At 37.2% G+C, this 13,217-nt stretch overlaps 1 protein-coding gene across 1 annotated transcript in view; it reads right to left on the bottom strand.

Annotated features, from left to right (window-relative positions):
* Positions 1-2,123: 2,123 nt before the first annotated feature.
* The window catches only part of TOPAZ1 (testis and ovary specific PAZ domain containing 1), a 34,818-nt gene continuing 23,724 nt past the window's right edge, over positions 2,124-13,217 (bottom strand). The window contains exons 10-17 of the mRNA XM_032180692.1: positions 12,847-12,913; positions 11,394-11,568; positions 9,752-9,852; positions 6,257-6,422; positions 5,564-5,728; positions 4,512-4,715; positions 4,056-4,239; positions 2,124-2,337 (exon numbers count right to left, since the gene is read on the bottom strand). Coding sequence (XP_032036583.1) covers positions 2,124-2,337; positions 4,056-4,239; positions 4,512-4,715; positions 5,564-5,728; positions 6,257-6,422; positions 9,752-9,852; positions 11,394-11,568; positions 12,847-12,913 — 1,276 coding nt within the window. The remainder of the gene's footprint in view (positions 2,338-4,055; positions 4,240-4,511; positions 4,716-5,563; positions 5,729-6,256; positions 6,423-9,751; positions 9,853-11,393; positions 11,569-12,846; positions 12,914-13,217) is intronic.

The raw sequence follows: 13,217 nt of genomic DNA on the forward strand, positions 1-13,217 counted from the left end.
GGTCAGAGGTGGGACTTGATGATCTTGAGGTCTCTTCCAACCTACACAATTCTGTGATTCTGTGATTTTTTTTGAAGCACTGTCTCTGTCTGCAAACACCTAACTATACCTTTTGTCTCCTGTATGAGGAAAAAAAGAAAAGCTATCAAATGAGTTGCTTATCTCTAGCAGAGAAATTCTTTCAGCTATTAAGAAACAGGAACTTGTATAAGGGGAAAAGCAAAAAGAGAAATATTTTCCAGCGGTGGCTAACTGCAAAAATGCATCTTCTCTGTTGTCCTTAACTTTAATCTTTGAAATATTTCTCCATCTTTTCAGGAGCATTTCCATTCCACAATGAAGTTTTCCTCACTTGCTACGTCCTTTTAGCACGTGGAATTTCTGTCACCAAAAGGGTACTAAGAACGCTGATCAAGAAACCTTTCTGCAATTTTGATACACAACAAAATGACCAGATTTATGCAGTGTTTCAAACACCCAACAAGTATGAAAGTGTAAGATATAAGACTTAGAGTAAAACTTTTTAAATTGCCTACTGGTTTATCATGGTGATAGGGAGAAACAGCTGGATCCTGATGCACCCACCGGTTTTAACAGAACTTCTTAGCAGTGATGCGGGGAGGCTGCTTTGCCTGTTAATATAAAATATGACTGAGATTGCATCACATCAGCTGAAGATGGTACTCAGGGGCTGGAGCCAAAACATTGCACAAACTTTCCACAGTTCCAAGCTAACCTGGAAAGTTGATGGCTAATCTCTGAAGAATAAATCAACATTTGGATTTTTTTTTTTTTTCTGGGGCTGATCTAAGCAAAAATTCAAGGTTACTTATATTGGAAAAATAATGCTGTCTCTAGAACATCCCAAACTTTGAAGCCGTAAGGATTATTGAGAGAATTTTGTCCTCCTGCATCTCTCAAACACAGTATTAGCCACATCTGGTACTGCTTACAGAAATGTGGGATTTAGCTGAAGTTCAGATAGCTTCCGACTAATTCCAAGGAAGATTAAGCTACAAAGGCTCTTACAAGACGTAATTAGCAAAAATGACTTAGTTTCTTACTGTTGACTACATTGCCAGTTTTAATTTGTTGAAGTCTCCAAAATTGCTCTTGCCTGTAATGCTGGAGTGGCTGGCAGAACGTCAGTTCAGATTTCTCATCTGAAACCTCATATCCATCATATCCAGCACTCAGCTACTAGGGAACAAAGCAGCAGAACGCTACTGGATTTGCCTAAGTGAGTAGCCTTGCAAATGGGAGAGCCATCTCAGAGAACACCGAGTGGTAGAACCCAAACTCTGTCAGAACTAGTGCCAATTGTATATCAAGGACACGGATTTTAAAGAAATGCCATCTGATCGTTACTACTGAAGCTGCTAGTTTTTATGAGGAAAGCAGGTGAGATCCCGACAGAAGAATGATAAGCTGCAAAAACGTAAGAGCTTCTATCCCTGTATTTTTCTGTACAGGTGGGACAGTGATCTCTGAGGTCATCAGACTTGAATCTTTCTTCCTCCAGTAGCAATTCCAAGACAGACTGGATGAGCAGTGGTATCAGATGGAAGAATTCCTGAAGAAATAGGAATGCTACAAGCAGCTTGCTACAAGCCTCCAGCTCATCGTACAGTTGGCAGAAACTTAAAAATGGTAAAGTCAATTATCAGATGCGAAGGCAGAAAACACTTCTCTCTAAGAGCACCATCAAGGGAGAGAGAAAGTTTTCCTTTTCAGTGAAAATGCACAGATACACAAATGGGAAGCCATATACAAGCTGTTATCTAGACACAGCTAAACCTTCAGCTGTGAGCGACTTGTATAGAATCTCAGTTCTGTGAAGGAAAGGTATCCTAAGTCAGGCACGTCTCATGTGGGAAATGATTTTGAAGGTGTTTTATTCTGCTTTTTACTGTGTGTAAAATGCTCTTTTTGTCCTACTATCTGCATTATCATCGATAATAAGTACATAAAAATACAACTTGAGTTTTGAAGCCCTGCTCTAAGTCAGTAAGGCTGAACACAGTGGCAAATACCTTTAGTAATTTTTATTAGTTTTAACAATGATCGCTTAAACCACTGAACCCCCTCCCCCAAAGTCTTTATTTTTATTTATTAATTAATGACTACTGAAACAGCCAGACCTTTCCAGCCCATTTCATATTCTCCTGAAGCCACTTTAGAGCAGATGTATGCTCCAAGCTGTAAACTTCTTCCATATTAACATTCACTGTCGTACGCTTAAGAAAAAGCTTTGGATCAGACACATGAGCAGCCAGGCTAAGTCTCTCCATTCCTGCTTGATAGTCACTGTTATTCTGAACTGTCTGGTCTTCACATCTGTAAGTGAATTTTCACAAATACAAAATTATGCAACGTGCAGGCCCTCCCTCTGCCATTTGCCTCATGGTTTATACTGGCAACAAGATCACAAAAACATTAAATTAATGCCTTGCATTCACTTATGATAGATGTTAACTTCTAGACAAATTTTAGCTGATTATTTTGAAGAATTTAATAAGTTAGACTTTAGAATTTAAGAAGTTAAATTTAATAAGTTAGAATTTAATAAGTTAGACATCTTTTTAACATATTTTGCAGTACTGAAACGTAATAGGATTTAATGCCAGTGCAAAGCAGGTCTGCAATATTCACATTTCATGAAGAAATGCTCTAGTCTGGGCTGGCAAATTCAGTAAAGGAATGTAAACCATTTTATGAATTGGATATTCCAAGAATTTATATAACATGCTTGAATCCAAAAGGATTACTCATGCTTGGCATGTAATCACTTTTGGAATAAGGATGTGCCTAAGTGACATGCCTATGTTTTTGCAAGAGCAGAATTTACTCTTTAAGCAGACAAGCAGAGGTATGACAGCATACTAGCAAAACTGTCATCTAGTATAGGCTGCAACCTCTACATCAACAAATATTCATAAAAAATAAATCCCTCTATGAAGTTTAATTTCCTTGGGTGTCAAATTAGCTGAAGAATATATCCCAAGCATAATCAGAAAAATTCTTCTGGTGACAAAAATTCTCTAAATGATACTGTTGTTCTGGCCAGCACTGTTTTCCTAATAATCTGATCATACTTAAAAAACTGAGTGCGATTTGTCTTTTCTGCTGCATGTAACATATATGTTTCTTATTTTACAGGACATGATTATTTTGACCTGAAGTAACCACTGTTCCAAAGATAAATTTAACATTCCCTTAAAAGATAGCACAAAAACTTAAAGAAAACAAATTGTGTGTCTTTAAAGGTAAGATTTTCAAAAAAGACAGGGTAAAAAAAACCACACAACAACAGCCAAAAAAACAACCACCATCTAATTTATCCAAAAAAGCCCACAAAATTAAGAAATATATTTCTCAGGATGGGTAGAGCTGAAAGAAGACACAGCACTCAAGTTTGAGATGCCCTCATTCATCCTTCTTAAAAAATGCAGCTTTGCTATGCAGTTTCACATCTTGATTCTGAGCCAAACACTCCCAGAGAAAATAGGGTCTTGAAAAATAAATTACAGGCATAATCCAGTGACAGTGGTTGGTGGTTTATGGACAAGAGGGAGAAGCAATGAAACAAATTTTTATCTTGCAGTTACTCAGTCTCACAGGAAGGGAAAAAAAATCACACTTAATACCAAGATACTCCCTAGAGAGAGAATCAAATAAAATGGTTCCAAGCACTTGCCAAAGAACAGCCCAAAAAGTTGCATTTGCTTTATGAAAGGAGTTAACATTTTGACTGTGCCTTTCTCCTCCGATGCTTAACCACAACCCAAGACTCTATAGTGAACTTATCCTGTTTTTGAAAATACAGGAGTACACATTCAGCTAGGGAACAGAGGCCAGTATCACCCAGGAACACATGCTACACATGAAAAAATAAAACCAGAAACATTTACTGTTACATCATCAGTTTGTACAAAAAGGATTAAAAACAAGTTTTTAAACAATTCTCTTTCCTAACCAATAGAAAATAAACTCTCTCATTAATTACATGTTTAGACTGATAAGTACAATAAATAAGGTACATGTCTGACACAAACCTTTTCAGTATTATTTGAAGAGACTGAGTAGTAGCCCCTGGACTTTGAATATCGCTGGCATTTGAAACGAGGAATAATTCAATGGCCAACAGCATCTCAATCTCAGACACGTAAAAAGGAATTGGCAATATTTTGTGATGTAAATTTCCCTCTAGTGGTGGGTAGCAACCCAGTGACAAAGCAGCTGTGAGTAAATGCAGAAACATAAGAAATTAAGATTACCAATACTGAACATGGATCTGTTTTCTTCATGCCCCGTAATAGCCACTGATTCATATTCCCAACTGTCACTATATCCCAATAAGTATTTTGGTTACAAATAAATTCCTGACACTGACAAAGAAAGTGCTCGTCTTACAAGGAAGAGCCATTTCTCTCACCCTTTTCTCCCCAAAACTCTGTGCTGCTAATGTTATCCAAAGAAAATCTTGGAAGGATTTTTAAAAAGCAACTTACTTTTGTAGTAGGTTCTAGCTTTACTCCACAAACAACTTCTTCCCAAACCTGTGATTAATCCCCTCAGTAAAAAAAAATCAACAGCTATATTTTTTGAAAGCATGAAGTCTACTGCAGAAGATGAGACCCCAAGGTTCTTGCTCTCAAAACAGGCTTTTATCAGCAGGTTAAAAATGCAGCCATACTGAGAAACATCAACAGTATCTGAAATGAAAAGAAGAATATTTACTACTCAGTTCAAATCAAATCAAAGCCTACTTGCAGAATCGCGTTGGGGACCAGCCCCAAGATCAGGCTTTTTGCTTCTAGGAGCAAGATGGCACAAGGTTGAGATGATTTATTCATCAAAATTCTTTCCATACAGTTATACTCGTTTCATTTACATTGTGAGAGATGAAGTATTAACGTCCAAGTAATGATTTGCTCTGAAAACCAAGAGGATCAGATAAAAATACATTCACTTGCCTAAGTCTACAAATAAAATCCTCACTTGATCTCTCAAAATTTGCACCAATAAAAAAACATTTTGGTCTCTGAAGATCTGCTTCTACTCTAGATGGTCTTCCACTAAGGCAGTGCCTAAAAGCACACACTGATAATAGGACTGAGACCTCCAGACAGGAGTCAGCTGAGGTTTCCTCAGTGGAGCCTTAGTAACTACCCATCTCAAGCTGAAGTACACATCGGAACTGTCAGATAAATTGAGCCCAAAAGAGCACTCGATTCAATGTATAAAAGTCTAGGGTGGCTTGCTCAGTTTTCTATCCTATTGTACAGGCTGTGAATGCTCTTTAAAAATTTAGTGGATCTTCCTTGTGGGCCTGTGTAACTGAGCTAACTGGAGAACAGGACAGGCAGACAAACTGTGTGTGAGTGCACATCTGTGAGACAAAAGCTGCAGAGTTCACTGACACTACCCTCTTTGGAAAAGAATGAGCTTGTATAAATCCATCTTCTTCAAGAAATGTGACAAGGAAAACAAAGAAAAAAAAAACAGTACAGAAAAATCTGTTACGTTTTTAGCTCTTAACACAGTACCTCTCCTTACTTACCAGTACTATTTTGGAAACCTGGTAAATTCTGCAGAACTTCCAGTGCCTGCCTGTATAAACTCTGCCTCATGTAGTTGTGCACTAGTGAATATAACAGGTTATGCCGATTGAGGATGTCCTCTTCATCACAGGGCCACTGTGGTGTATTTGTGGTCCATTCTGACTCTGCAGCAAAGAATGGCATAGTGTCACTTCTATGAACTAAAACTGCTGGATGTTGTGACTTCTGGCCTTTAAGGGTATGCTGTAAACTGTAGCAGAAAACAAACTTCAAAACTTATCCTAAAATGCAGTTTTTAATAACTTCTTCCTTATCACTAATACTTCTCAGATGGATTCTCAGAGCCCTTTAATTTTAAATAATCCCTTTTATTAAATATCACAATAGTAAAATGAACTGTCAGGGGCATATCTAACTGTATCTGTATACAGATATGTATGTATTTATTTAATAATATAAAACAAACATGAATAGAACATTTTAGATCCTCCATGTTACTTTATAGAACACCTCCTATTCTTGTTTATACACTTCTGAGTTTCTTCTTTCAGTAGGTCAGAATTCCAAAAAGCCAACAACTATGTGTTATTTTAATTTACAGACCAACTTGTAACTTGTAGCTGAAAGCTTTCACCAAATGGGGCAGTTCAAATTTGAACGTCAAAACTCTGTTCTTTGTAAGCCAAGCTTACCTCTCAATACCCATGTCACTCCATCCAAACTTCCAGTTTTAAGAAAAATTTCTGCAGCATTATTAACAATTTGGCATCTTGATGCTAAGTTCTCTGCACCCATAAGTCCTTTCAAGACTGTAAAATTTATCTGTAGCTCATGCAGTTTATCCAAAACCTTCCTTCCCTAGCACAAGAGTGAGACAGGAAACAGGGAAGGTCTGAGAAAGCAATGACATTAATACCTACACATTATACAGCACATTTAATTTGGTGACAAAGTTTTGTACACATCAGTTTAGTGACATTATCCAAACTAGGGGGGAGCGAGAAAAGGATCACACAGTAAAAATTCTAACAAACAATAGCAGATTTTTTTTCTTTGTGATTCTGTAGACAAAACAAAACAGTTGTTGTTCAACAGCTCCCAGCATACTATTCTTTTTAGCATGTTTACAGTATATGTTCCCAGACAGTATTTTAATATGCTTTGTAATTTATTTGCATTTGCTTGCTTTAGCATATTAATATTTTCACTCTTTTGATTCTGTTCAGCCCTGTATAACTTATGTAATTCCAAGAATATCGTATAAGGACTTTTCTTTTTGCAGTAGAGACATAATAGTTAACCTGAAATAATTCATCCAGCATAAGCCAAACAGAACAGATAATTCTACCCAGCAGGACAAAAAAAAAAAAGGAAGAAGTTGTGCCCATCTGACCAACAGTAAAACAACCAACAACTTTATCATCATATACCAAGTTGAGTTTTAGTCTAGTTTCCTAGAAAAGGTTCCTGTCAAGCTTCTTTTTCTTCCGCTTTTTGGCTGGCTTTCTCAGTCACAGATAAAAGAAAGGTAGCAGCCTCAAAGATAATAAAGATGTGACCAACCTAAAAAAGCGCTGATGAAGCTGAAAAGGGATACTAAATTAATGTCCCCAGCAAGGCAAAGACAGGCAGGGTTTAGCACGTTAGAGGGAAAGGGAGGTTTAGAAAAACAGAGATGTTGACAGAAAATGAAACATACTTATTAGGAAGCTAGCTTTCTGAAAATGCCTTGTGTGTATGCATGTAAGTACCGTGAGCTGGCATATGCCCCAAATTGGAGACTTTTAGATACCTACAGGAATCTGCAATGGTTATCTCAACATAACCTGTAGAAGAATACAAACGAAATGGTTGCAGTTATCATCTATGGTTAGATCACATCCTTCATCCTGTCTTATTTTCTGGACCACTTTTTTGAAGAAGCAAGACAGGGCATCAGGAAGATAGCCCATAATCTCAGGATTATGGACTTATTTCATAGCTACAATGGAGCAAAGCTGGTTGGAAAGAAGTAGTAATGACAGTTCTAGTACATCCCTGAAGCAGAGATCCATTTGGAGGTTGTCAGTTCTGATAAGAATCACTCAGAGCACCACCTCATTCACACTCCAATATGGTCATCACAGGTTGTCTGTGAGGCTATTTGAGGATCTCGGAGAGCAGTCTATTGAGAGAGGGATTTGACACCCTGTCAAAGGAGTGATGATCTTTTGCTCTACACATATTAAAAAAAAAAAGTAGTAACATAAGAACTGCCTGCTCTTAGTAACCTCTATCATACAAGAGAAACAATACTCGTGCTTTTGGCACCTTGTGCCTCTGATGTCAGGAAATGAAGATGAACTTCCTGGGAATATGAGATCGCGGAACCAAGTATCAAGATTTCCCTCACAGGAGATCTTGGAAAATAGCTCACTATGAAGGTATTTCCCTGCAAACACTGAATATATGTTGCCTCTGCTGAAGACGACAGCCAGAAAACAAACCAAACTAAGCTCTTAAATGAGAAACAAGAGCGCTAACCGCTTCTCAATGGCAAGAATTTAGACCACCTCAACAGAATCCAGGAATCTCCCAATGATTCCACAAGCGAGTACTGTGGAACAAAAACACTTTAAAAATTCTAGTGCAGTACTAAAAAACTGCTAGTGCAAAGAATCCTTTCTTCCCCTTACTCTCAAAGCAGTGTCACACTTGATCAGGACCTGTTAGAGACCCTTCTTCTCAACAAACTGATGTTGCAAAACTTCTGATTCATCAAAATGGGTGTACAGTGTCTAAACCAAGAACCTTTATCAGCTATCCCCTGGGACTTGGGGTGGCCCTGGAAACAGACAGCAGCGCATGGGTTTCATGTAATAGAATCCTTCATGGTCATGCCCTATAGGCAGTAGTTCAAAAGACATTTTATCTCCTTAATGCAAACTAGAAAGGGATCCCCAAGAATAAAAAGACAAAAGGGGACAGGCAGAGTTTGCTTTTGTTTATGAAAATACATCCTTGAAATCACGTATAGGATGAGAAGTGTCCCAGTACAGAGTAATTATTACTTGTAAGGATCAGCCCTAATGACAGAAAGGCGAGTTCAGAATACAATCACTGACCAAAATACATCCCAGAAGCACTGGTGCTTCAAATTCTCCCTTCCATGATGAAAAGGAAGAATTTAACATCAGAGCAGAGCTTGCTGCAGTGAACTTATGGTCAATTAGTGAATGAGTCCTAAGGAGTGGAAAACATCTGGTGAAAGGTCTAGTCTGAACACTGGCTCATTGTAATATTGGACAGCAGGAAAGGACTGTAAAGGGTATTTCTTGGTGAGGTCCAACTCTTTGAGAGATTCATGCAACTCATAAATCCAAATCTGACAAGATGTGTGAAATGAAAAAGAACCCCAGAGTCAACAGAAGAAAAGCACTTTCAGTTGCGTTCTGGGGAACGAGCACTACGAAGTGCAGCAGGAGGAGCCCTGCTATGCCTCTCTTCTGTCTTCTCGACCTTAGCCGTTCTATCTCAGGTCAGGCTCAGAAGAATCAGTGCAGGAAATATTTATTGAGTTGTGTGGTCTTGGAATACAGCAGTATTACCAGACGGAAGAAAATGGCATTTGTGGGAAACCATCACCAGCTTGGTCCAGAACCTCAGGAAGCCCGGTCTCTTAGCCCTGATTCATCCCTAGCTCAGAAAAGGCAAAGCGGACCCTGAACAATCAAGTTTCTAGGTTGCAAGACAAAGTTATGACAGACTTGACCAGACAGAAACATGCTCATTTACGTGCTTTTGTCTTGAACCATGCTGCATTCTTCTACCAAGCAGTACAAATACCTTGTACATCTATCACTACAAGGAAAACAACTTCTACAGTCTGTGTATATTTTGCTCATTTAAAAGCTGTAATTACATAATGTATGAAAAATAAAAAGTGTATTCATTCTCACAAGCAACTCCCTCCACTCTAACCAACAAAGCAAGCAAGAAGAAATCCCCACACATGCAAGGCTCAGAAGACTACTGCCCAGAAAGGCACAATGAAACGCTTTGATCCAGCTGGACAATTAAGAAGCATTAAGAAGATTGTGGGGAGGCAGGTGGCACATCCACATACTCAACTAGAGAAACAGTTTGGCACCAAGTAAGGTAAAGACAAATTCTTTTTCTTCCAAACAGGTTACTATAGCGCAGCGTACCTTTCTCCACTGTAGCACTTTGCGATAAGAATTCATCATGCTAATCCCAGTCCTTCCAATGAAAACCCTGTCTGCTTCATTACATGTCGGGTTTGTTATTACTAGAAAGAAAAAATGTGTATTATTTTTCTTTTCACATGTAAATGCTGTTTCAAAGAACTTGATCACAGATCACAGAACTTACACTTGAAAAATGACAGTCATTGTGAAATATTAAATACATTTTCCGAAATACTTGGCATTAAATGGAATTATTTCCTAAGTCTGACAATAACAGTAGTTTATTCAGACATTATTTTCTCTAGTTTATCCATAAGATGCTTGGACAAGTCATGGCATAACTTAGTAACACCATAACTTAGCAACATCATTACTTGTAAAGTAAGCTCTCAATCTGGCACTATAGAACTGGGTAATTGCAAGTTTTTTCACGCCATATTATTTAACTACTTTGGAAGCATTGTTGGTACTATAGGACAATGGTTTCCAGTGTGGGATGGTACACAAACAATTCTTCCCACACAGGTGCGGGAAAGTATTTTTTGTGCCATTGATAAATTAAATAAAAAATTTAAAATAGTGTTTATTTCATCCTTTTTTAAATTTCTGTTTTGATGTATGTTTTATAATGCACATAATAAAACATACAGTGCAGTACTGCATGTATATAATTTATAAATAAATACACATAAATTGGGGGTAAGTGTTCACAAATTTGTTACTGATAGGGTGTCTATCAGTTTGGAGACCACTGCTCTACAGAAGACAGACCAAGTTTCAAGCCCCATCAAAGCCTTTTGTCCGTGTCATAAATGGAAGCTGTTTTATACTCTGAAAGTCTGTAATCAGAAAGGTCGTGTCACGTAACTGAAATAAATATTCATCAGGTTTTAGTAGTTAATACAGGTTGAAAAAGATCTGAGTCATCCCTAATACAAAGCTGTAATATCCCACTGACACTTACTTCACTGAGCCTCTGTCTTCTACAATCTTATTAGGAGGAAGGATGCAGATAAGTAAATGAAGAGGCATAGAGAGGAAAGTAGAAAGAAAACCTGCCAGAAATATGAAAGAACTAGGTGTTTTGAGGACCCTGCACTTGCAAAAATTATTGGTTCTTCAGGAGACTGAGAAATTCTGAAAGTCCAAATTGCTAAAAACCAAAGAAACCAAGCTAACCAACCAAATGATACATACCTGATGTAACCCTGTCCAATATGTTTTTGAATGTACAAGTACATGCAGCCGTATTTATAGCTCTGAAGTTTATTTATGCTATGAAGAGTGTTGCACTTCAGACAATAATTAAACATGCTCGCCTTTGTCCTGAGAACAGGACATTCTTCCTTAAAGACCAAGAGTTTTGATTTCTCTTCATAATCTGACAGAGCTCAAGTGTGCTTTTTTCAGAGCAAGTAGCTCTTTCAGTGTAAGCACCACAGGTTTCACTTCTACCAGAAAATGATGTCTGTTGATAATTTAATCTGACTGTATTTGTGCCTAAAGAAATTCTGAATGCTGTATTAGATAAAAGTAACTGATGTGAAGAAAACACGTCAGTACACGATTTTATTTTTGACCTCATAAAAACCCTACCAAGAATAGGATGAGCAATAAAGCAGTTTCTCCATCTTAATTTTACCTGCATCAGCAAAATCGCAAAAAGGAACTCCTGGTCTGTCTTTCTCAGAATCTCTTGTTAGTATTTCAGTAATACATAAAGACAATTTCTGAAGATCATCAAAATGTTCACATCCAGTTCTTGCGTTAACATACAAAGTTCCCATCTTACTCCAATCGTTTTTTTCCTTGCAATGCTATAAAGAAGACGAGTGACAAATATAAGCAAGCCTGCTTCCAGAACACCACAGAAAATATACTGAAATTCTAGAGATAATCCTGAGACAGACTTAAAGCAGAAAACAATGCAGCTAATATATACCCTGTGTCCTGTGACATTACTGAATGTATTCTGATTTATGACATTTTACTTTAACAGAGTATCACCCATTTCTTAAAGGAACAGATCTGAGAGTCTAGAGAAGTTAATCTGCAGAGATTATAACCAAATACAGACATTTCTAATGACATGACATTTAAACCTCAATGTTTTATATTCTTCTCTCTCAACACTTTTATTTTTATAACATATTACATATTTTTATAATATATATCATAAAAAATTTGTTAGCATCACCAAACCTGTTTTCTTTCATCAAGGATTAAGTTAACTTGAACCCTCCTATCACTGCAGGCTAGGACTAATCAATGTCTCCTCATGAGACATTCAGTACTCTGGTGCAACTTTTCTGAGAGGTTTAGAGCTCAGGCTACATTTCTGTACTGTAATCTAGCACAGGCTGCATATGCACATGCACGTAGAATAGTTAAATTTAAACCACGTGCGTCAGGATTCTACTGATAACAGCATAGGGCTGTGCTGCAGGGTCTGCAGGTACGCCAATCGAGATGAGGTATGTGACACACAAATGCCAACAAGGAATTACAGAGGTTTTCAGGAACTGACTGGACAAAATTGTGACCAGTCCTGGTCACAGTCCAGGTTCTTGCCTTCTTAAATTTAGGTTTCAGGATCTGTGCAATGAGTCTAATAATATGTAAACTATACTATAGTTGTTCATAAAAAGTAATTTGTCCCTCAGGGTGAAAAATGCAGTAGCCTATTAAAGAAGTTATGCTGTAGTATTTTCTTATTCTTCAAAATAACCTGCATTTCACAATTATGCCTTTTTATATAAGGTATTGATTCTGCTGAAGTATTAAGTAATTTTTGGTGAGGAATGATACATCATTACCAATTAAAAGCACAACAAAAAATGCTGACAATTCTAAGATTTTTGAAGTAGATGCAAAACTAGGATAAAAGCTACAAGTATGTAAATTAAAACAAGTACAGACATCACAGAAAAGCCAGGCAGTTTTTCCCCGCATGTTCATCTTTCCCCAAAACTGTTTTACATAGAAATGTATTATCATCACATTAATTTAAAATGATGTAAAAATTGCTATTTTATGTAGGTTTAAAAAAGTCACGGTTTACACATTCCAAAAGGCTTGAAAAATGCACACTGTACCTGAATTTCAGCCATTATCAAATTGAAGTCAAAGAGCCAGCTGCTTTTAAAATGTCTTTCCTGATATCTTCGGGGGAAAAAAATATTAAAACTTAATTTTAACACACCCTATTGAACTAAACTATGAACTAGCAGGTGATCAACAATTCATCGTATTTGGATTGAAAACTGATGTAATTTTTTATTTGATTTACATATAATATGCAAAATGGACCTGAAAACAGACATTCACAATCATGCCAAAGGGAGTTAGTACATATGTTATGCAAATAACTGAAGAGCAATATTTTCAACAGGTAATATTCCCTTCTCTTGGTATAAATGTAACTGAACAGGCAGGAATAAGACTTACAATACATTAAGTAAATGCA

The sequence above is a fragment of the Aythya fuligula genome, chromosome 2 (assembly GCF_009819795.1).
Source record: "Aythya fuligula isolate bAytFul2 chromosome 2, bAytFul2.pri, whole genome shotgun sequence".
Classification (NCBI taxonomy): domain Eukaryota; kingdom Metazoa; phylum Chordata; class Aves; order Anseriformes; family Anatidae; genus Aythya; species Aythya fuligula.